The following is a 25,356-nucleotide window of genomic DNA, read 5'->3' on the forward strand; positions in this document are numbered from 1 at the left end:
ATTCTCATAATTTCCAAAAGTCAAAATTTCATTTAAACCGTAATATTTCCAGAAATATTAGTCGCGCGGTATAACATAAATAATGCATTTTGTAGGTAATTTAATTCTCTTTTACTTTCATTGTATGCATTTTTTACTTTCGGACAGCCAGAACAGATATTTTGAAAAAACGCTCGAAGAAACAGCTCTTTCCTCATTTGCCCGATGCTTAAAAAAAATCTATCTCGGAAATTAATGGTCGTACGAAGTTCTACAAAAAACCAAATTGCGAGGAATTTTATCAGCTACATTTTCGCTCTGAATGTTCTTTCCCGTGAAACTAATAATTTCCGAGTTATTCGCAAAAAACCCATTTTTGTACTCTTTTTTTCAAGATGGCGCAGCCGGCTCACGCTCTATGTATGGGGACTTTTAGTATGTTTAAAAGAACACTAAAATGAACCTGTATACCAATTTCCAGCTTGCCGGCAATTTTTTCATCCAAAAATCTTAATTTGACTGGGCTATTGGTCAAAAACTTTAAGAGATATTGAAAAAGGATAAATTTTGGAAATAACAGTTTTTGGCCATTTATTCGTAAACAAAATGACTTACAAAACTGTCGATTTAGAACATATTTATAACCGCGTAGAACAACTCAGAACAAAATTTTTAAGACCAGAACAAGAACCTAAAGGGTACTTTACTCTTCATCGGAAAAATTCGAATTTCTTGGTTAAAAATCTTGTTCTAGGCTTCCCGCGTTAAAACTATCGTGTTCTCCACTGGGACAACTCAGAACAAAATTTTTAAAACCAGAACAAGAACCTAAAGGGCACTTTACTCTTTATCGAAAATATTATGTTCTGATTTTATTAGTTAAAAATCTTGTTCCAGGCTTCCCGTTTTAAAACTATTCTATCCTCCACTAGAACAACTCAGAACAGAATTTTTAAGACCAGAACAAGAACCTAAAGGGTACTTTACTCTTCATCGGAAATATTATTTTTCGATTTTCTTGGTTAAAAATCTTGTTCCAGGTTTCCCGTTTTAAAACTATCGTGTTTTCCACTAGAACAACTCACAAAAAAATTTTTTACCAAGAAATTCGAAAAATAAATTTTTTCGATGAAGAGTAAAGTGCCCTTTAGGCTCTTGTTCTGGTCTTAAAAATTTTGTTTTGCGTTGTTTCAGTGGAGAACACGATAGTTTTAACGCGGGAAGCCTGGAACAAGATTTTTAACCAAGAAATTCGAAAAACGAATTTTTTCGATGAAGAGTAAAGTGCCCTTTAGGCTCTTGTTCTGGTCTTAAAAATTTTGTTTTGCGTTGTTTCAGTGGAGAACACGATAGTTTTAACGCGGGAAGCCTGGAACAAGATTTTTAACCAAGAAATTCGAAAAACGAATTTTTTCGATAAAGAGTAAAGTGCCCTTTAGGCTCTTGTTCTGGTCTTAAAAATTTTGTTCTGAGTTGTTCCAGTGGAGAACACGATAGTTTTAATGCGGGAAGCCTGGAACAAGATTTTTAACCAAGAAATTCGAAAAACAAATTTTTCCGATGAAGAGTGAAGTGCCCTTTAGGTTCTTGTTCTGGTCTTAAAAATTTTGTTCTGAGTTGTTCTAGTGGAGGATATAATAGTTTTAAAACGGGAAGCCTGGAACAAGATTTTTAACTAAGAAAATTGAAAAACAATATTTTCGATGAAGAGTAAAGTGCCATTTAGGTTCTTGTTCTGGTCTTAAAAATTTTGTTCTGAGTTGTTCTACGCGGTTATAAATATGTTTTAAATCGACACTTTTGTAAATCGTTTTGTTTACGAATAAATGGCCAAAAACTGTTATTTCCAAAATTTTTCTTTTTTCAATATCTCTTAAAGTTTTTGACCAATCAAACTAATACTTTGGGGAACAATGTTTAGAACAACTAAAACAATCTGGAACAACCTTGAAAAGTTCGATTTTCGAAAAATGGGGTGCCAGGTCAGAAAATCGTTTTTAATAATTTTTTGCGAACATTTTTATTTTAAAAATTGGATTTTCTGGAACAATTTAGAACAAGTCTAGAACAACCCGGAACAACTTTACGAATTTAAAAATTTTTTTAATGAGGTGCTAACTTCACACAGGTAATAATGTGTTTCTTTTACATTAATTGATTTATCTTATTATTCTGTACATAAAGTGTTAAGGTACAGTTATCAAGAAATGAATAGTTTACGAGATATTTTATATTTTATGTCAAAATGTGCCAGAATAAAGTATAAAATATTTTAAAAACTATTAATAGGTATTTTGATAACTCTACCTTAATACTTTTATATGTAGAATAATTAGAAGAATCGTATTATGTAAAAAAATCCTATAATTATATTTAAAAAAATGGCGATAACCTTTATGTGACCTTAACCCTTAAATGCCACCCGGGGTCCAGCGGACACCAGACTCTTTAGAATGATATATTTTCAAATGTTCCCGCCAAAAATGGAGCTCATATTTATTTATTTATTATTTTTTATTTTTTTGATTTTGGAGCCAATATTTTAACTGTTGGCGATCTTAATTTTCTATACTATGTTGAAATTGAAATTTTAACAATATAAGCATTTTATTCTCTTTTCTAAGCCTTGAACAACATTGAAAATAATTTTCATAACTAAATATCAAAAAATTAATAAGTAAGGAGACATTTTTCATGCTGGGGTCTTTTAGACCCCATGTGTCATTTACGAGATTCTTGAGAGGTGTGGCATTTAAGGGTTAAAAAAATCAATTTTTTCGAAAATTGATTTTACCATTATTTGTGCCACTCGAAACTCTGCAACTTTTGTATGGAACATTTTTCAAGCAAATGCGTAGATATTTCTCCAAAAAATCACCTGATACGGGCGCTCTGTTGCACCCTGTATAGACGCAGTCCTCCAAATATATTTATAAATGTAGGATGTTTAGGCGCATTATTCTCATAATTTTAGGCCGAGTTAGGATTAATGAAAGCATATTATTAAATAACAGCGTTGGAGCGGTTAAATTTGTAGGAAGCGTATTATACAAAGTAAAGTCACACAATTTTTATTATAAATCACTTTAAAATACATAAATAAAAATAGATACTTAACTTATTCGAATTATAGAATAGGAAAGATTTACCTTTATTTTATACTAGCTGGTTACCCGGGCTTCGCCCCGGAGGACACATGTAATAAGACACGCAAATACTCTCTCTCTCTCTCTCTCCCTCTCTCTCCTTCTCTCTCCCTCTCTCTCCCTCTCTCTTTTTTTTGTTTTCTTCTCAGTTTTTGGTATAGGGCTTCTAGTGCTTTCTTACCTATAAGTTTGTAGATTGCGATGCGCCTTGGTTCTTAGTTTTATATACACTGTTTAGTTTGCTTAGTATTACTTGCTTCTTATCATATTCTATTTTCATTATACTTATTAAGTTGCGTTAGTTCTTAATTTTATAGTGTATATATTATTGAATTTGGTTATATTTTATTACGTCATACTCAACATCCTATCAATTGTTTGTATGCTGGATCATTGGTTGCTCGTTTTATGAGAGAGAGCATGCACATGCTTTGTAATTACAGTACTGTATTTCTATCAAACTCACATCAACTTCTGTCTTTAATATTTCGCTCTTGTTTACATCATGTGTATCTTTGTATTATGCTTTGTAATTACAGTACTGTACTTCTATCAAACTCACATCGACTTCTGTCTTTAACATCTTGTAACTGCTATATTGTTATAACTGCTATAGTATGTAATTACCATATTATTGTAACTGCTATATTACTTTTTTGCCCTTTAGCCTTGCTTGGGCATAATAAATCTATCTATCTATCTATCTCTCCCTCTCTCTCCTCTCTCTTCCTCTCTCTGCTGTTATTGTTAGAATTCGAATTCCGTCAATACCCGATTTAACTAGTCAAAACTAGTTTTATCAAAAACCTTTCGTCAATACTAGTATTAACTGATCAATTCTAGTAATAACAATGGACTGTCAGTGAAAACTAGATCTGACTGAAAAATCGATTTGTTAAAATATGTTAACAGTTTTTACTAGGCAAGACTAGTTCTCATTGAGTTGGGCCAGTTAAATGTTGGTAATTATTCAGACAAGGGTCTTTTCCGAATTTTGATGTTTTTTGTATCAGTATTAAAAGGAAGTAATTTGCTGATATGTGTGTATTGACAGTACAGAGTATACATATAGGAGGAGAAGAGGCCTTGACCTTCAAGGTCATTGACCTTTCCCGTTGCTCGTTGTTTATTAAAAAGTGATTAACAAAACAATTTGCTTACAAGACAAACGAAAGAATGTTGTGTGGGTGGACCAACTATTGCTGCTTTAACCTCTACAGGACCGGCCCCTTTTTTGGACGACCTTTTTAGTTTTAGTGCTAGAACATTTTTGTCCTTGTCAGTGGATTGAACTACGAAAAAGACGGCGCCACTCCAGCGCCTAATATTAGGCTTCCGGTCCCGGGGAGAGGTTAACAAAGCGGGTGGAATAGTGTATGCATGGATGCAGTGAGTTCCGCCCCCCCTGCAGGGGCTCTACCTCTAAAGAAACTAACCTAATTCAACCCAATTGTTGTGTAGGTGGAAAAGTGTATGTGTGATCATACACGTGTGATCCACCCACACAACAATTGGGTTGGGTTAGGTTAGTTTTTTTAGGTGGAGCCCCCCGCAGGGCGGCAAAATCTACTGCATCCACGCATACACTTTTCCACCTGCTTTGTTAAAGCAGGAGTTTATTATTACTTTTTCCTAGTTACAACTAGTTTTACCTAAAGTTACAACTAGTTTTACCTAAAAACGTGTTTTAACGGTGAGTGTGCTTCGTTAAAACTGATTTTAACTCGTCAGAACGGGTATTAACTGAAAAATTTTTAGAGAATACCGGTATTGTCAAATACATTTGGTTATTTCATGTCGCCCGACCATCGTTGCGAACGGGCTCTCATTTGCCTTTGTTAGTTTATTTACATTTGGTTATTTCTAAAATTGACCAGTTAATACTAGTATTGATGAAAGGCCTTTGATAAAACTAGTTTTGACTTTTAAGCGGGCTACACACATACACACACACACAGAGATATGTATCAAGAAACAGTATCGTGATACCGTTTCATGAGACATGTCTCATCGTGTGTAGGAACGTCTCCGTAGGTTTCATAAGGCGATATAATAAGTATCGATACATGCCTCTTGTCTTCCGTGTTCTTGATGGGATACATGGAGACCGAAACAATGATACTGAGATATGTCTCAGCTGTTTCGAGTGTGTAGGGTAATCTCGCGACAGATCCCTTACAAAAATCATGCACTCAGTACTAGAAACAAGTGATACCTGCTACATATCGCAGTGTGTGTATAATACACATGATCTGAGACATGTCTTATCGAGACAGTATCGCGATACTGTTTCTTGATACATATCTCTGTGCGTGTAGCCCGCTTAAACTAGTTAAACTAGTTAAATCGAATAATGACGGAATTCGGGTTCTAACATAGCTATTTGTGTAATTTATGGTTTGATAACCTAAGAGTTTTTCTGAGTGAATATTTTCAAAATTTTAATCCAGATTTTAATACTGTATTTTGCGACTTTAAATGATTTTGGGATTTAATCGACAGCGTCTCACTAAATTTTCGACTCTCTTAACTAAGTTCCAGTTTCGCTGGCCAAATCCGAGTCGTCCGCAAAGACGGATAAACTATTTCCAAAAGCTCTCAATGGCTTTATGTTAGTACTCTCCAGTGACGGCAATATGGTCTACCTGTCAGAGAACGTCAGAGATTATCTCGGAGTGTCACAAGTACGTCAAACAAACTTCTATAAACAATTATTATAATTATGAGAAATAAATTAAGCAATAATATATAAATGATACATAATGATTTAAATAATTCTTATATTTTTTTAACAATATTATCATGTGTTTTAGGTAATTTTTGTAAAGTAATTTTTTTCAACACACGTAGCGAAATCGATTTTTGGTACACAGTCAAATTTATATAGAAAACTCAAATGTAAAACATATATTTATATAATTAATTAGACAAAGTGCCATAAAATATTCAGTTAGTTTCGTTACTATAAATGCAAGAGATAATTACGAGTTTATGATTACGGTGATCATTTCGCTGCGTTTCTCGTTGGAATAAAACTAAACAGCAGATCTCTATGCTTTGCATAGATGGACATGATGGGACAAAGTGTATACGAATACAGTCATCCCTGTGACCATGATGAATTGCGCGAGTGCCTGTCTTCGAAGTCGACGGATACCGATGAGAAACGTGGCCGCAACTTCTTCCTGCGGCTCAAATGCACCCTCACCAACAAAGGCAGGAAGGTTAATCTGAAGAGTGCTTCTTACAAGGTATATTAAAATGTGGAAATCCCTTTATCCATTCTAATAATTGCAGTATGCGTGGCACGAAACGTTGAATAAATATAAATCTGAAAGAGAGAAAGGGAGGGTAGAGAAAGGGAGAGAGAGAAATTATAACAAATTTAATAAAAAATAAATAATTCTATTCTTAATATTTTTTATAAATGTGAAATCAAGAGACATGATAGTGTACGTGCGAAGTGTACGCGTAGCAAGGCGTAGATCGTGTATACCTGAGCCGACGAGTTGAGATCTAAATATATCATACGCACGCAAAAAAATAAAATCAATGCTCATCGAATAGCAGAGTTTGCGAAATAATAAAATCTTCGCAATATTTCACTTATATGCTTTTCACAATATGCTCTTCCAAAGAACCTCTTCCAATAAAACTTTCTCAACCAATTTAGTGAATAATATACCCGTGATTGGAAATGCAGGTGATTCATTGCACTGGCAGACTGACAAACATTCGCGACTCAAACTCGAATTCCATGGAAGTTGATAGTGAAGAACGACAAAAAGAGGATGAGGACGCGGTATTGGACACGGGTATTTCTCTGGTGCTCGTGGGTAGCCCTATACCCCATCCCAGTAACATCGAGATACCTTTGGGACGCTATACCTTTTTGTCGAAGCACAGTCTCAGTATGAAGTTCACCTATGCCGATGAGAAGTAAGTGATTGAACCGCTTTTTCATCATTCTCTCGTTTTTACGTTTGAAATTTCGATGTGAAAACCTTGCTGAATTGTTTTCATATGCAAACCCGCAAAATAATTAGATTCCATTTACTGCGCATCATTTTACATTAATACAGTTTAAGTCGTTGTTCTCTTGCACAATCGTCGTTGACTTGCATAATTAGCGAAATGATTGAATACCTTATCATTCTTATCATTATTCGATAAGTTGTGCCATACTTTATCGTACGCGAGATTTGAATCTGATTTCCTTGTAACGCGTTGTTTTTATGAATACACGTAGTATTTTCAAAATAACTGAAATGCATTATTGAATATTATTTTGCGTTATATTATTGGAAATATTTCTTGTCTCGTCTTAGATTGGCCGAATACTTTGGCTGGAACAGCGAGGAACTGATGGGTCAATCAGTCTTCGATTTTTATCACATACTCGACAATCTGCGGCTAAATAAGTGCTTCAAATGCCGTAAGTATTCTTTTTTTCTAATCAGTTTCACATTTATTTAGTAAAACTTAAAAATTTGAATACTTAATAAAATTTCTTAAAAATCACATGAACATCCAGCGTATCTTTGATGCCTAAAGATCACGTCGTTTCTTTATCTGTATATGAAACTCGATAAAATTTCTATGAAATTTGTTAGGATCGTTTTTCATATTGATTGCGAAAATTAATTAATCCTAAATTCTCCGTGTAAATTTTTATTTTCTCAACATAGTACATTTCTTCATGATATTCATATAGTACCGTTATTCGCCTGACTTTGACATCCAGCCGGAGCGGACCCTAAAATTCCTAAGAGAGTTATTTTCGTACCGTAAGAATTTTATTATGCGCGAGTTATACATATATACCGAGGCATAAAACTAGATGGTTGTTAAATGGCAATTCATGTAAAGGTTGCTATCGTCGCATTGCTATTTTGTCTGACGATCGTTTTCAAGATATTACGCTGTACGCGAGTAACACGGATGCGAAACGCGATAGCCATCAAAATGAACGAAGTATAAAAGCGTGCATCGGAGAGGTAAAAGAGACTGGCAGCGCGGGGTGGGAGAGGACGAGAAGCGGCTTACAGAGTGGGTCGATCTGGGTGAATGACACGGCCGGGAGGGAAAAAGGTTTCAAGGACGATCGTGTCTCTTATCGGCGGCGCTACCCGCCGAAGACCTTTTTTTATAGCTTCCAGGGACCTCAGACTAACGCGCGGCTAACGTTATCGGTTACCAGTTATGCAATTGCTGCGTCTTCCATTGGTATTTACGAGCGCAAACGTGACAGACTTTATCGTGCCGATTTCGGTAATTGACTCATAAAATCGCAGGTAGATAATGAAAAATGAGACGCGATGACAAAGTGCGAGGCCGTAAAAACGTCGAAAGATATTTATTATCGTTCGACTGGTGTTTTACATTGAGCCGGGAGAGTTATCCTCAATGGATGTATCGAACACGTCACGATTGGGTTACACATGCTAAAAATAGCAGCGATGTAATAAATATATATCCGATATATGAAACAGGAATCTCTTTTATGTAATACTTTATCTGACACTTGGTAGCCAAGGTATGCAAATATTAAGTCACATTATACATGACAAATTAATGTTAAGTAATAAAAATATTGAAATTAAAAATTAACGAATTCATTATCGAAAGATTTATATAGCAGAAATGTAAAAGTTTTTTTGATGTATAAATGTTTGATACACACAGCGGAAGTGCTTATACGCTCGTCTTATCGAGTACTCGCGAGAAATCTGTCGGTTACTCGTTACTGGTAGATGTACGATCGCAAGGGACGATCTAGCTAGTCGATTTAGGAGCTTCGCGTGTTCGAGCAATCCGCAACGTCATGGATCCTTTTTTCAACGCCAACCAACCTCGGCTTTCCGGCCGAATCAGCTCTGTACTAATCCCACCCTAGTCGCGTTTTATGGGAACGTAGGGAGATACATTTCTACGAACGAGATAATACGCTTCTCGAAGAGGCTAGCCCGGAGCGCCAGAATTTGCGACGTAATCTTACGACGAAACTCGAAACCGCAATAAAATATATTTGATATCCTCTATTTCCGTGTTCATCAATTTCGCCAGATTGCGAGATACAGTGTAACTATCTCGATTAAATTTTGATTATTTTCTTAGATTTTGTTTATATAATCGACTATTTTAATTTTATTTTTCTTAATAATCTTATTTATTGATAATCAATTTTATTTTTATTTTTATTCATCGAGTCAGTATTTGTTAACTAGATTATATCGATGAAAATATATTGCGAAAATTATTTCGTCAGAAAAATTCTGATCTTTTTCTTTGTACCAAAGTTCTAAGTTTTGTTGAAGCAGCAAACATTTACACTTAGAATGTCTATGTTCTTATTCCTTTCGATACATCGTCAATTCGTTAATTTGTGCATCCCATGCCGATCGATAGGATGAAGTTTGCAATCCCATGCCGTACCTTTCGTCAGCCGAAACGCGCGCGCGACGCGATGGCGCTATAAAGCCGCGCGGATGCGTTCGCGTGTCCTGAGTCTAAGGATGATCGTTCTCTCATCAACATCGTCGTACTGTTTTCAGTGTTCAGCAAGGGCCAGTGCGAGACCGAGGCGTACAGATTTCTCAGCAAGCAAGGCGGCTATGCCTGGGTCGTTACCCAGGCCACTCTGATCCACTGCTCTAAACAGCAGAAGCCGATCTCCGTCGTCTGCGTCAATTACATCCTAAGGTAGGATCCGCTAGTATTCTTCTTGTTCGGTGCTGGTTCTTTTGTCTTTGTACTATCAAGCTGGAGTACCTTCGACCTTGCTTGTATTTTGCATGAGTATGGCCATATTTATTTTATCGCTTGGCAAAATTATACATTAGAGAAATTTGATTACGTTGTATCTCGATCTGAATTCCTGATAAATATTGCTTCAAGATTGGTCCAGGCTTGACGATTCATTTTAAAAGCTATCTAAAAAGTTTAGCGATGAAACATTGAAACTTTTCGATCTTTAGTCTCAGCTTTTGTGACTCGCAAAGATTCGTTTATTAGACTTTTAATTGCCGTTAAATATATAATGTACTTTAAGTAATTTACGCGATCTGAATTTAATTCTAGTCAAAGTATCAAAGTTCAGTGTAGTTCAAAGTAAATTTTAATTACGTCAGACTGCGTCTTTTTCAGTCATCAGCTGTCTTTTCCTAGGAATAATTTGGAAATTACGATGGAAATGAGATCCGATCATTTCTTTGCATTTCTAGCGTTTTGCATCGACTTCCTGAATACATGACGCTGCAAGATTGCGTCATATGTAATAACAATTTTGTAAGGTTCGTGGTTTTCGATCAGACGTCCACATTCATTAATTCTGTATTGCGTGAGAAATTAAATTTCCATTATATTTATCGTGTCCTTCATTGCCCGCTTTGTTAACTGGATTTCCTTACGTAATTATCGAATTGCGCGAGAATTCGCAAAAGTATCGATTAAAATTATGATTTATCTACATGTCAGCTTAATATTTTAAAAGAAAACAAGTATTAACTTTCCTTTCTCCTTTGATGTATTTTTTTACGGTAAAAAATTTGTCTTTTTTTCGTCATAGTTCCATGAAAAATTTTAATAAGTTGATAGATTTTTTTTATTAATGCATACGACGGTGAGCGAGACAGTCCGCACGTTAATATCGAAACTCGTCGATTTTGCGTTTGCTCGATTAGTCGGATACGCAAATTATTTTCTACTACAACTACGGATACGCTACTTCCGGCAAAGGTCACCGCAGAATCGTGTAGTCACGCGAGGTAAGTGCTTCCTCGATTTCTTTCCCGGCGCAGATTCAACCCTCGATTGGTCGCATAAATCACAAACGATCTTAATCGTTCTTAGTTACGATTCATTACTGAAATGATACAGAGACATATTATTTGCTCAATTATGGTCTTAATAATAATGATCGATTAATTGATCAAATATATATTTTTTATGTAGGAAAAATGTAATGTAAAAATGTAACATCGTTTTTTATAATAATATTATATAAATATCAATTTTTTTTATAAACACATCTTTTTGATACGAAATGAATATTCTTATCTTTGTGTGATTTCACTATTTCAGATTGTGTAAAAGTTCTTCTTAATAATTTTACAAGGTAGATAGAAAAAAAACACATATCAAGATATCTCTTGATTAGGAAAATCAGTTCCTTTCAGACGATTCTAAAAGTTGTTTCTCCAAAAACTTCTTAGTTCCGATCTTTTTTTATTCTTATGGAGTGTTTCAATTTTCTATTAATTATCTTTTACGTATATATATATTGTTTCGGATGTCATACCATTCAAGGGTTAATCTCGCTTCTTACAGCGCAAGAAGATAGCCGGAGATCTCTGCTTTCGTGTCTTTCTCCTTTCTATCGCCGGCTCTCTTCTCGCGTTTCAGCGCTTTTCGCATGTCTGTCGAAGGTACTCTGAGTAAACGCGACTTCCATTTGGGAAAAAGGTGAACAGCAACAATTTTATTCAGCGAACGTTTTGTGGTGAAAATCACAAGAAACATTAAACCGCCGAAAGCACAACTCTCGCTATCGCAGAACAGATGAAACGAATCTCACCCCCCGCGGCGCGAACGTTATTCCCCTTCCGGTCCCCGTAACATGCGCCGGATTTCTCGGGATAACCGACCCCTCCCGAAGAGACGAAAACGAGAGGAGAGTCTCGTGGAATAAAACAACCCCTTTTCCTTTCCCCTCTGTTTTGGGGCGGTGGCCGTTCTCTCCGGCGGCTAAAAGGTGGCTGGCAGATCCCGACATTATCCCCGATCCATCCCCCTTAGGTTCTTGCTATTTTCTCGAATGTTTTACCCCATCCCTGCGTCGCCGTTTCTATCCCCTCTTCTTGTTTCTCGTCTTTTTCGCACTCTCAATTTCGTCGGAGAGTGTGCGCATCTCCAGTCGGCTTCTGTCACCAGAAGCGAAAAAGTTCGCGGACTTTGTAGGTGTCAGTCATGTACGTATGTCATAACGTATATAGTGTGCCTTATTATATACAGAGCGAGTTATGTGAAATTGCGTAATTGTAATTTTTATCGCAATTGGGAATAACCTGCGTAATTAACATAAGTCTGTTTTGTATGAACAATACTGAAAAATTATCATTAATATCTTTTTCGAAATTTTACGATTATTTAATAATTTTTGTATGTAAAAATTTGAGATAGTGACATACGTTTAATTTGGTGCCAATTAATTAATATATCGAGAAATTTCAGATTTACGTTATTTTTCAATTGACCTGCGAACGTTTTTCTAAAAATCGACTCTACAAGGAAATTGAAACAATTGCTTTGGCTAATTATATTACATATGTAAAACCAGCATCATCCAGATTCTTAACCCTAGAACACTACACTGTGTATAGCACATTTACCTACTGGGTGTAGCCTTCGTCTAATACTAAATGGCAGATGAGGCTGCGCAGCATGGGGAATCGTAGAGAGAGAACAAAAGTACATTTATTTTATTACTTCGATTCCCTAACTTTCACTATATTGTAGAAACAGCGGGCATTTTTAAAACAATCATGGGTGTGCTACACTCATCATCTACTACACTTGACTTAGCTTAACATTAGTTTTTTATATTTACTAGAACAATACAAGCGCGCCATTTAACTTTTTTACAATATCTCTCTCTCATTACACAAAACAACATTTACAACGCTATTTAATATTGCTATTTAATAATACAACATTAAGAAAAATTTAACGGTATGTAGCAACATTATATTTATATCGCCGAGTATTAGTCTAACAATATTCCGTACAACATGTCTTATCTATTATATATTCTATTATTCGCTTAATTCTTATTTAATCGTCCATTGCCCTCATATGAGGCAAACGCTTATATCAGAGCAAAGTTCACTAAACTTGAGATTAGTTTTCTTTATTATGACTGATTAAATTTCAATCCAAACTCAATCCCAATCAGTAGTGTAATATGGGTTTAAGACTGTGTTGATCTGAAAAAACAAAACGCCTCACTACATAATACAATCGATCTGTTTTCTATTGCTGAACTGACTGCACTAGTTCAGAGTTTATCTTTTTTACTCCACATTGGAAGGAATGATACATTGCACGTACAGGCATGTGGCACGATGCTCATAGGAGAGTACCAACGTTCATTTGCCGAACGAGGGCAATATTTGGAGGGTTAATATTCAGTTCTCAACTACCACTTTAAGTGGCTACGACACGAAAACATTCTTTTGTCGTGTAATCGTCTCTGGTCTGTGTACATTCTAGGGAAGTTCGCGATGGCTCGTCCATGCTACTATTATTGCTGCTAATTGATCCGCCGCACAGATAGATAATTAACGTCCGTCCATTCGAACACTTCTCGAGTTTGTTTGCTCTGTCCGAACGTACGTTCCCCTTCAAGTTCGCACCTCGTCGAGGCAGAAAGGCCGACGTGACGCTTGCGCGTCGCGATACACGACGTCGTCGTTGCCGCTCCTCTCGCGGAGGAAGGTCCGGGTCCCGTCGATACCCGCGTGCGCGTTTAGCCGCGATTGCCCGTCGCGTACGTCGTCGACCCGCGACAGTCGAACGAAAGCGAGAGCGGTCGGCGAAAGTGGTGTGTCGCGCAAGCTCAGTCGCGATCGTGACCCGGTTGGTGAGACTGAGGATCCGCGTACTGTCGATAGTAGTTGTCGCAAGTAAGAATAAACATTATTTTGAAAATTATAGGAGAAGAAATGATGATAAATAAGATATTACAAAATAACAATTTATTTCGATCAAACTGATGGCGATTTGTTAAATAGTAATGCTCACATACACGACGTTTTGACCATTGTTTTTGGTCCTTATCAAATATAATCTAAGCAGGATTGGGCAGATACTTCGGAACAAAGTATTTAAATACAAGATACAAGATATTTTTGACATATATTTAAATACTAATTGTATTTAAATACATTTATAAATACTTTTAAATACAATTATTCTTTAAATTTGCGTTTATTTTTTAAATAATAGATAGTAGATGATCTTATTGTAATTACTTTAATAAGTATATAGTCTGAAAGTAGAATTGTATGAAAATGGAATCAGAAGTAAGTTGAAAGATAGCACTTTGAAAGATAAATTATTTATTTTAACTCATAAACTTTATAAAATAAAAATAATTATAAAATAATAGACAGCATATATTATATAGTGATTAAGTGATTTAGTGATATAGTATAAGTATACAGTACACATATATATTGTATTTATTTATTATTATTTTGGTAATTCTTATTGCCTTTCAAAAAGAACAATGTTTTAAACATTTTATCAGATGGAAGGCCGTCGTGTAAGCGAATGTATTAATCTGGCAAAGGAAAACAGTCTCTCTACAGGAGCAGAAGAACACAGACTAGTATTATTAAATTTCATAAACGTCTTTTTCATATGTACTTGTAATGAGAACTGCTTCAGCGACAAGTGTATATGTACAAGGTCGATACATAGACGGCGTTGAAGGTACAGCGACGATAAAGGACAAAATATGTAATTAGTAATTACATAAATACATTTAAATACAAGATACATTTAGATTAAATAATTAATTACAAAATTCAAGATCATTTGTGTGCGAAGACAGAATTAAGATTTAGGTGTTCTGACGCGAGCGACGCTTTTTTCTAATTGTAAGAGGAATATGTGCGCACGCTTAAGAAACGTGATATTATCTTCCGCTTCACGCGCGTGTCTGACCGGTTTTCCTGTAAGGATCCTCGCAAAGATCCTCGCTTTTGAAAGCTGCTACGCGTGAAACCGCGACCTCTCGCTCGATGTGCGGCATCGCGTTGCATCGCGTTGCACTGCGTTGCATAGCTTGTTCGAGCGTTACACAATTATACAATCAGTATGTCTATTCTTACACCGATAGCTCGGGGATACTGAGTAAAAAAGACCAATGAGATACTGTCATTCGGAAGCAGAGGAGAGGGAAAACTGTTATTCTACGAGTTATAAGATGATGTTGAGTGTTCTTGTTGCAAAATATTGACGTTACCGGAAGAATTATATCCATTATAACAAGTAAAAAGAATACATATTACTGCATATTTTTGTATGCGTGTGTGTAATACATGTGTTGTTAAACAAAAACCTTTTATCTGCTAATAGGATTGAAAAAACGCATTAAGCTCGAACGTGCTTTGTACCAATTTTCGCGGTACATTTTTTCTACAATAGATACTGACGATACTGTAAAAAATTAAAACGCAGAAGTATGTGCATAGATAAGGGGCATTACTTCGTTAACAGTAGAAACAGACACACTTTGCGACCTATAAGATATAGGCAGAGATTGTTGCCGCTAAAAAAAAATTTCAATTTGTTGTCTTGTCGTTTTGTCATTGCTTTTACTGCAGGCTTCCACAAAACCAGATATTTAATCTTTTAACTTTTCGTTTTCTTTCATCCAGTTTCTGCTTAGAAATTTTAAAGTCTTCTTAGATGTTACTGTTGAGCGAAAACTTTCTCCGACAAAAATTTTTGTATGTTTCCTATTAAATTATGTAATCCAGCTGTTCCTCTGTTTATTAAACTCTCTTGTGCGTGAAAGATGTATTCTTCCCCGATTTGATGTCAATTTGAAGATAAAAGTTCGAAAATAGTAATCTCCCAGACAGCATGTTGTTCAAAATCGAGATATAAGACGTCTCTTAGACGTCATATCATAAGACGTCTTAAGAGTGTCTTAAAGATGTCTTAAAAATGTCTTTAAACCGTCTTACGTTCCAATTTTGGACATGCGTGCTGTCTGGGCTGTTAATAAACGCTTGCGTTGGCAAATCACACATAAATTAAAAATTTAGTGATTTAGAAGAGAAGAAAGAGAGATACAAATCTTGCACGTAGATGAGATCTGTACAGGATGCAGACAATCGTTCTAAAAACCGCGCGCGAAAAGTGCATTCGTGTCGTAGCGGAGGTTTGACGTCGACCACGTGCTACGGCGTCTCAAAATAATACCTCGCGTCCTCAACCAGCCGCCATCGCCGTCGTAGTCGCAACAACGGTTTTGATCTCGACCCGGTTACGCGGAACGACCTCGCGTAGCTGATTGACGGCTCGTTTCGCGTTTCGTTTCGCAGCCCGAGTCAAGAACCGCTCAGCTGGAAACGGTTTTTATTTAACCTGGTGGAGACGCAACTCGGTCGATCACAAGAGCGACTGCTTGAAACGTACGGCACGCATAAGTTCTCCTTCACTTCTCATCACTCGAGCTATTTATACGCAATATAAATTTGTAGCAGTAAAACTGCGATTAATATTTAAAAAAATTCCAATTATTTTAACAAGAAAAATATCCAATGACATGCGCTATCGTTATGTGGAATATCGTTAATAATTATGTTATTAATTTAGCATGATGAATATTAGTTCTTCTGGGGAATAATAGCCACGTAATTTATTGCCAAGCTTATTAAGCCAGATTATTTTAGACCCGGCGCACTTATCAGCGCTCCAATGAGGGATCTGATATTTTTTTTCATCTTGCATTGATCGTGCATCGAGCGTACATCGAATACAGAGACTCGGGACCTTGAGAACTTAACCAGATCGATTGCATAAGGGATCGCTTTCAGCAACAGTAGACAGGAGTGGGAAGGGAAAGGGGAGAGAGAAAAACTGCGGTCACAGATCGATTTGAATTGTACGGCCTCGATCGATACCTGTCGCGTATGTTCGTCGCTGTCATACTTCCCCGTGTTCAGCAGTCAAAGAATCGAAGAAGAATCGAATGATTTATAAATCCCAAGATTTGAAAGATAGTCGAGAGATGAGAGATCCGAGTGTTTAGCAAAAGAAGAAAAGAGAGGAGTGCAATCTGGTAGTTCCTTAATTTAAGTTCCGCAAGATCTACGAGTTTTGACAATCGAGCAATTCGAATATCCGACTTAAATCTAGAAAAAATGCGATTAAGGAGAAAATCTCAGATGAGAATCGCAATTGCCATCGCGATCGGCAGCGAGCACGTGTTGGGCTAGTTCAATGTCCTCGTTAATTTCGTCGAAGCCTGCGGTGCCGTATTATTTTTAAATTTGTTCGCTGAGATAAAGGTTTTTTTTCCATCGGCTCCCCGGGAAGAAGTTATTGCCGAAATATATGGTCGAGGTGTGTAAATAAAATAGGCGGTATGTAATGGAAGAGAGAAACGACGAAGATCTCAGCCTGATCGCCCTACTTAAAATTGTAACGATGTCACAATTTATGTTTATCTATGTTTAGAGATAAAACAGTATACTTGCGCTTACAATTTCATAAAGCATACACGTGCGCAAATATTTGCTAGTTATCGAGACCACATTTACAATTCGTTTGTACACAGCGTGACATTAACATCTCGAATTTACCGGTGAATAGGAAGTTGTAGGTACTTCTCGTAACATTTTGTTACTCGGCTGATCGTTTACATACGCAAAGTCGCGATCGCAACCGATCTGAATGTTTACAGACCCCCCGAGAAATATCCCGGAATTCTGTAAGAAAGAAGAATGAAATTAATGGTTTTTTCAAATAAAAGCCATTTGAACGAGCTCTTTCTTGCTGAATTCTGAAATCGGCCATTCTTCGATTCGTTCCTCGATCAGTTTGCAAGTCTGTGTATTCAACAAAAATAGTAGTATATCCGTTTTTTAAGTTATGTGAGCGAACTAAAAGCAAAATGTTGAAAGTAAAATTTTTAGAATGCAGGTGGATAATAATATATTTCTCTTGGGTTAATCTGAAATGCATATTCAATGTGTTGAGACGTAATATACCTATCATCCATAATCAAATTTTATTATTTCGCTATAACTTATTTTCACGCGTACCATTTACTGCTTGATCGAATGTACATATATGTGCAGGATGTATCCCGTGAATTATTCGATAGGGGAGACCGGGGCTAGAAGTCACACGGGTAAGTTGTCACAAAGCTTATATCTCACTTAATAGATTGAGTGGAATATTTTTTTTTATAGTGTAGGTTGCTCCTATCGTGTTAGTCGGGTATACGAAATAGCTCGTTTGAAAAACATCGCATATGATATTTACGAGCACTTTTTAAAAACTGGAGGTCGTGAGTAAATTTTTTTGCCTCTATTTTTATTGTTCTGTTGGTTTTTGGAATTACTAGTCGTAATTTCTGTTTGGTCATAAGAAATATTATAGTTTTAGATAATTTTTCCTGTATTTAGTTAACCGTCATTGCAACATAGTTTATAAATATAATCTTCTTTGTTCAAAATGACCGTTCAGGGTAAGTTGTCTCAAATGAGATGAGAAGTTTACGAGAATTATTATTCTTCTATTTACTCAAAGTTTATGAAAGTATTACAAAATTTATGAGAATTATTATTCTTTCATTTACTCTAAGTTTATGAAAATTATATTACAAAGTTTATGAAAATTATTAATTTTTCGTTTAATTTATGCTGCAATATATTATATTAAGTTAAATTTACCAAAAACTGGCATTAACTTTAATAAAATATTAAAACAGGAACTATTTGTCGTATGTTTCCTCTACATGAAAGATACATGACAATCAATCCAGAGTCATGTGACAACCAACCCTGGGTATGGGGTAAGTTGTCACATTTGCGCGGTTTTGCTTAGAATTAAATAACTTTTTTGTGTATAAATATATACAAGTCTAATATTTTTTTTCTTACACCTAAAGGATGTAGCTACATTATAAAGTAGTATACGATATTATAAAATATTGCTAACATTTTTTTTTAAATCAGTATTTGAAAAGTGTGACAACTAGTCCCGGTCTCCCCTACGTATCGAATCGATTATAGCGTAACGCGCGTAACGCAACCATTGAGGTCCGTGGCAGATAATGCGCGGCGCATAAGTGAAATTTGCACGGCCTGGCGTGACTTCGCGAGCCAGGCGCGTGAAGTCGCGATTTGCAAATCGAATACCTGAATGACGAGAAAGAGAAAGAAAGAGGGAGCGAAAGAGAGAACGAGGCGCGACGATGCGCGACTGCAATCGCGCGACGACGTAACTTGGCCAGTGCCTTGCAGACCGCCGCAGCGGCCTAAACGCTGCGTAACCACCGCGACAAGAGCCCGAGCGGCGCGTTCCTCGCTTTCCGTTCGCGATCCGCGGCGCGAATTCGAGAGTCTGGAGTTTCAGAGGGTTTCGAAATGTTCTGAAATTCGAGAGGAATCCTGAGGATTAAATGTCCAAAGAGTTCGTAAAAAATATATATATACATATTCCGTGGGTCGCGGACATTTGAAGATCCGCAGGTCCAAAGATCTCGAGTCTCGAGATTTAGAAGATTGAATATCTAATGATTTGAAGATTCAGGTGGAATGAAACTTCCGGGTGGCATGAACTACCCAAAATCTGAAGATGTTTGATTAGAAATTAGGTATTTAAAGTTCTAAAGAGAGAAAAAACGTATGAATATTGGAAGATTCAAGAATCGAGAGATTGTTTACATTCAAAGATCCAAAGTTCTATGTGATTTAATGTTTAAAGATCAAAGATCGATATATCTTCGAGGAATCTCTCTAGTAAGAAATCAAACGTGAGTGATGGAAAGTCGACGATCGTATAAAGTTGAATCTACACATTTCTGACACTTCGATTCATTCGGTATCTCTAATTTCTATCTAATTTATGTAAGACTTAAGAATCGGTCGATCGCGAAAGATATTCGGACCAAGGTCCAAGTATTTGCATGTGGAATAACGGATGTCGAGGCCTGATCGTTCGGGCCGATTGACTTAGAGAGCCGATAACGCGCGTTACGTCGTCGATTTAATAACGGAGTCGAACCTCGGAGATGCGCGCGGAGATTTTTGGCCGGATTCCATTGCGCGTTCACGCATCCGCTGGCAGCGCATCTGCGAATTCCGCGTACAGGGACTCGATTGCACAATCACGCAATTCGCGGTGATACTCATACACCTCGATGCATCTCTTTCCTCCAGTTCTTTCGCCACTTTCATCTTTCACATCCGCTGGGTCCACAGATACGCCGCGGTCGCTCGTTCTCTCGCAAACCCGCTCGCGGTTATTTACCTCTTTCTGCCGCCGGGATTAGATTCAACGGCTAATAATAACGAGTGAATTATTGGCGGCGATTTCGCGACAGAATAACCCGACTGTTCGTGTATAATAAAGATTGCGTGGTGTTTGACGTTTTACGACAAGTTGGACGGCACGAGTCAATAATAATACATTCTAAATTTTAAAAGCGCGATGGTCGATTTTTTTCTCACATAGCGCAAAGTCGTTTTTCCTTTCGCAATCTTAGAAAAAAAGAAAATATTAGAAGAAACAGTAAAGTAACAGTAATAAATTTTACGTTAAATAATATTGCAATCCTCTTCTTCGAAATGAGAAGAATATAAATCTTATTGTTATATTTGCATTGTTCCGTAAATTTATTTATTTATGCAGACTACTACTAGGAGGTCCGAAGAAAGAATCGCGAGTGTGCTGCGAAAATATAATGTACAATTGTGTCGCGGAGAACTGTCTATATGCAATAAACGTTCAAAGTTGATTATGAGGGAGTGCCGATAAGAGTCGAGTGGTCTCTTTTTAAGAGAAAGAAAGAAAGCGTTCGTAGTGAACGCGCGGTGTAATAGAAATATAGGACGTCAACGAAAAGAAGGTACCGCCGATAATAAATAAATCCTTCCTCGCGGATGACGCATGACGTTCATGTGCGCGAGATCGGACGGTGGTCTGTCCGTCGATCAATCTCCGACGAAGGTGCGCGCCTGTTATCGCAGCCCAATCGTTACGTAACGCCTGGCAGCGACGGTGATAGACATCCGCGAAAGAAAGAGCATCGGCAGTTGTACTCGTCGAGGCCGGCCGGTCGTTTCGGAACACCCGATGCACGGCGACATTTCGGAATAACTCTAAAGATAAATCGCGCGATTCTCGATCGTATAATATATGTAGGCCTTCCTGTACGGAGAGTGCGGTATACTCTGGCGCTTTGTGTCATTTTGATGAAAATAATAGACGGGATCTTCCCTCGACGGAAATCGCACTTGTTGGGGACGATTTATTGAGCGATAAGATCGCGTGTATTTATTTAAGAAGAACAGTTCGTTTTTTAGCGTTATTGGCACGATGTTTTTCTCTCATCCGCGATCTGGCTGTTTGCGATAAGTTCGTGTCTGGGAGTACCGCGCGATCGCGGCTTGACGCGCGTGCTAATTCTCGCGCTGGCAATGGTACGCGTCCAAGAATTAAAGGTGCATCTGGCTGTATGCACGGGGGTTATGCACACCGCGAACTGGACCGTAAACAACGGCCGTAAACATGCCGCGGATGGGCGAGACCCTGGCCTCGCCTTGTCGTCTAAGCGCTAAACGTGGCCCGCCTCGAGCTTCATGAGGACTTACTTTACAACTCTGTGAGTGGCTAAGGGCTCGAATATCTGCTACTGATTTCATGCTCACACGCATAAATTATTCAACGAGCATAAATTGGAATGCTTATTAAGGACCAACGCAAATTAAAATTTATTTCCGCATAGTGCACTTAATTCTAACATATAGGTACGGTAACTTGCATCTTAATTTTATATTTACGAATTAGTTTTATAGTTAAGCACATTACTCTATTTTTATAATTTATTAGAACAACAGTATATAGAGAACGTACAATTACATCATTTTTTAACATAGTTCTCTTGCTTTTCAATGCACTTGTTTCAGCGTTCCAAGGGTATATGCTTGCGTATACCCTTGGAAAAAATGTTTTTGGTTTGTCCCTCAGCCATGCACCGCTTCTTGCACATGTTGGTCTGTAGCAAATCGACGACCTCTTAAGGCATCTTTAGTGGACCAGATGGTAATCTGAGGGAGCGAGATCTGGACTATATGCAGGATGCTCCAATATCTCGAAACCCAGTGCCACAGACCAACATGTGCAAGAAAGAAGCGGTGCTGGCTGAGGGACAAACCAAAAACTTTTTTTTCCGAGGGTATATGCAAGTTTATGAAACGCTGGAACAAGTGCATTGAAAAGCAAGGGGACTGTGTTGAAAAATGATGTAATGGTACGTTCTCTACCGTTGGTCTAATAAATTATAGAAATAGAGTGCGGATAATTATTGACTCACCCTCGTAATATGAGAAAAATTTATGTTTGATGATAAACTAACCCAGGCAGCCTCACGTCCAAAATCGAAACATAAAACGTCTTTTAGATATCTTATCATGAGACATCTTAAGGATGTCTTAAAGATGTCTTTAAGACGTCTTATGTCCCGATTTTAAACATGCGTGCTGTCACATGAGTAAGTTTTTTGTCTCAATCGATGAAACCGTCGTGAATTTGAAAATAAGGGAGGAAGAAATAAGAGAAACTCGGGGGAAGCTTGAGAAACAAGGCAAAAAAGGTTTCATACATTTTTCTTGAATTTATCGATAACCAGACGTGTGATCGAGATGCAAGATTGTCGCGCCGAAGGGACTAATTAGTTATAACATAATAATTCGTTATAATAATAATAATTAGTTATAACATAGTAATATTCTAAAATAAAATATTATCAATTCAGTCGAGCCTAGATCGATCGATCTTGAGTCTAGATCGATTTTTGCCGTGGTGAGACAATCGCGGGTGACATCGCGGTGCGCGCCATCGACCTCGAGAACCGCAGCCAACCTATTCGCTGCACTCGCGTGATTGTCTCGACGAACTCACAACAAACCGCTCGAGTTTCGCGCATGCCTGACCGCTGGAGATCGGGTTGAGTTAGGTGCGGGTTAAATATGCGGTCGGGTATCGGGGAAGGATTAAAAATAGAGTGACGGCCGGTTTGCGCAAACGAGCACGTGGGACCGTTGGGACCTCTTCTGTCTATTCTGTTACCCCTCTCGCTTTATCCTGCGCAGCTTCCCTTATCTCTGACTCTCTCGACTCGATTTCTCGTCGATTATCTTAACGACAATGACTATCCTTCGCGAACAGCTTCATCTTCCACGCGCGCCGCAAAGAAGCCACTTTAATCTGTCGTCTTCTCTTTCTCTCTTTCTTTAGAAGAAAGTCCTCATAGAAATTTGCTAATTTTATTTGTATGCTCGTTGAATTCGATTATAACCCGACTACTTATATTTTAGAACCTGTTATACATTTATTGGCGTGCTACGTACTGTAAACATTGTGACCTCGGAAAAAGGATAACAAGGAAAATCTTTTATCAGAACAGAAGACATAAATTCGTAAATAATGCAAAACACGGGATCCTTTTAGTCTCTGTGATATAAAAACGGTTTTTAGTGCACATATCTGATACTTGAAAAATTTGTAATATCTGGATATCCTATCTATTTTACGACATATCGATATTTACGACGAAGTCTATTAAAAGATATTTCGCCATCATTGTTAATTTTAGATACCAATTGGCTCGTCAATCAATTTCGCAATTAAATTATCCGCAATGGAAACGAGACTCATTGTAGAGAAGTTCATTAATGTCTTTCAAATGTAATTTATCAAATTATTGAGCCCAACATTTAATCTGTCGATTATTTTAATGCTATTAAATCCTGTATTTTAATACAGACAGGACTATTAGATCATCTTTCATTAAATTCTATAATCTAAAAGATTAAACGCTATCACAAAGTGCATTGACTCGCATTTCGATGCAGTTTATGAAGACATATTTTAGGCTTCGAAGAGCCTCGTGACTGTTTGTTCGCGGAAAAGTAAACTTTATCAAGTTCAATTATCCGCGCGAGAAACGTACACGTAAAGGCGTCGTTTCTCCCCTTGGAATTAGGTCCAATCGAGCGAGAACGGATAAATGTAGGCTATTTCAATAAATGCGCATGCAAGTCCTCGCCAATCGCCAGCGAGAAAAAGCGGAGCACCGGACTTTGCGGAAATAAAGTTGCGAAAAACGTTACAAGTGAACGTAAAAAAAAAATCGGCAACAAAGAACCCGTTTAAAATTTTACTTTTATTTTACATGGAATTTAGATCTAAAAAAACAAAAATAAAAAATAAATATACATATATATAAAAATACAAATAAAATAAAATTAATCGGCATTGAGTACAAGTAAAAACCGTAGACGTTACGGTTCAATACTTTACTCGCGAGCCTAATTTATGATATAACCATGTTTGCCTCGTTTGACAATTATCTTATCGCACATTTAAGTTTTCAAGCTTATTTTACGACTAATGTTTGTACTTATTGTTAGATATTTTCGAACCAGATAACACGTTCGTTCGTTCCCCCACTCATCCTTTAATTCAAATGGATTTTCGACACACGCACGCGTATGCGTATATGAGGTTCTCGTATAGTCTCTAACGCACTGTGTGCGTATGTGATTTGCATGTATCCGCGCGTTCTATTACACACACGTCGTGCACGCATTTGGGATCCGCTGGTCAATTTGCGGCAATTACCGAGCTGTTGCGACCGGTTAAAGCCACTTAGTACCCGCGTAGATACGTGCACACGACGAATCATCCGCGACGAATCTCGCCGGCGACGACGGCGACGCTGCGAATCCGGCAACCGCGAAAGGCACATGGAGAATTCGCGGTAAACACCCGTACACGTGCGCACGTCGCACGTGCGGATTGACAAGGCCTCGATCAAAGTTTTCCTCGTTTCGTGAATAAAAATTGGGCGTACGGATAAAAGTGAATGAGAGTCAAGTTACTTTTGACGGCGTAACGCAACCTCAAAGAAATTTATCTTGTAATTTGAAGATTAATTAGTAAGATTGCTAAGCGAGATGTAAGTAATTTAATTAGCATATGGGAAATGCGAGCACACAATTCCATTTAAGATCAAAGCACACGGAGTTCTTTTTTAATTTTGCAATTATGTAACATTACATTTAGAGACTCTTCTCAGAAATTTGAATCGGAAGGTGTGATAGACAGATAAAAAATGTATGTATGTAGTTCTGTTATTACGTTTGATTACGTAAAATAATGTACGAGATATATAGTGTAGCTGTTGCACAAACCGTCAAGAAAAATCATTCGCTCAAGCTGAAAATATTCGAAACTTGCGAAGGCCAAAAGGATTAAATCGCGCACGGCTGCAGGCGAGGCACATAGCGCGTTGTTTAGACCGATATATACATCCGGGTTATCTTCAGGGTTAAGGCCGGGTTAACTTTAACTGTGCTTCGTGTGATCGAAGAAAAATGCAGGCGTAATCGTGCCTACGTAAGCGAGCTTGCGAGACCCATCA

The 25,356-nt window shown here is 37.4% G+C and overlaps 1 protein-coding gene across 1 annotated transcript in view; it reads left to right on the top strand.

The window, feature by feature from the left end:
* The window catches only part of Sima (HIF-1 transcription factor component sima), a 46,966-nt gene that overhangs the window by 10,594 nt on the left and 11,016 nt on the right, over nucleotides 1-25,356 (top strand). Inside the window, exons 3-7 of the mRNA XM_071717546.1 lie at nucleotides 5,661-5,809; nucleotides 6,191-6,376; nucleotides 6,829-7,064; nucleotides 7,454-7,560; nucleotides 9,680-9,827. Of these exons, the coding sequence (XP_071573647.1) occupies nucleotides 5,661-5,809; nucleotides 6,191-6,376; nucleotides 6,829-7,064; nucleotides 7,454-7,560; nucleotides 9,680-9,827 (826 nt within the window). The remainder of the gene's footprint in view (nucleotides 1-5,660; nucleotides 5,810-6,190; nucleotides 6,377-6,828; nucleotides 7,065-7,453; nucleotides 7,561-9,679; nucleotides 9,828-25,356) is intronic.

The sequence above is a fragment of the Temnothorax nylanderi genome, unplaced genomic scaffold, assembly GCF_030848795.1.
Source record: "Temnothorax nylanderi isolate EJ_2023f unplaced genomic scaffold, tnyl_v1.0 TNYL_tig0216_pilon, whole genome shotgun sequence".
Taxonomy (NCBI): Eukaryota; Metazoa; Arthropoda; class Insecta; order Hymenoptera; family Formicidae; genus Temnothorax; species Temnothorax nylanderi.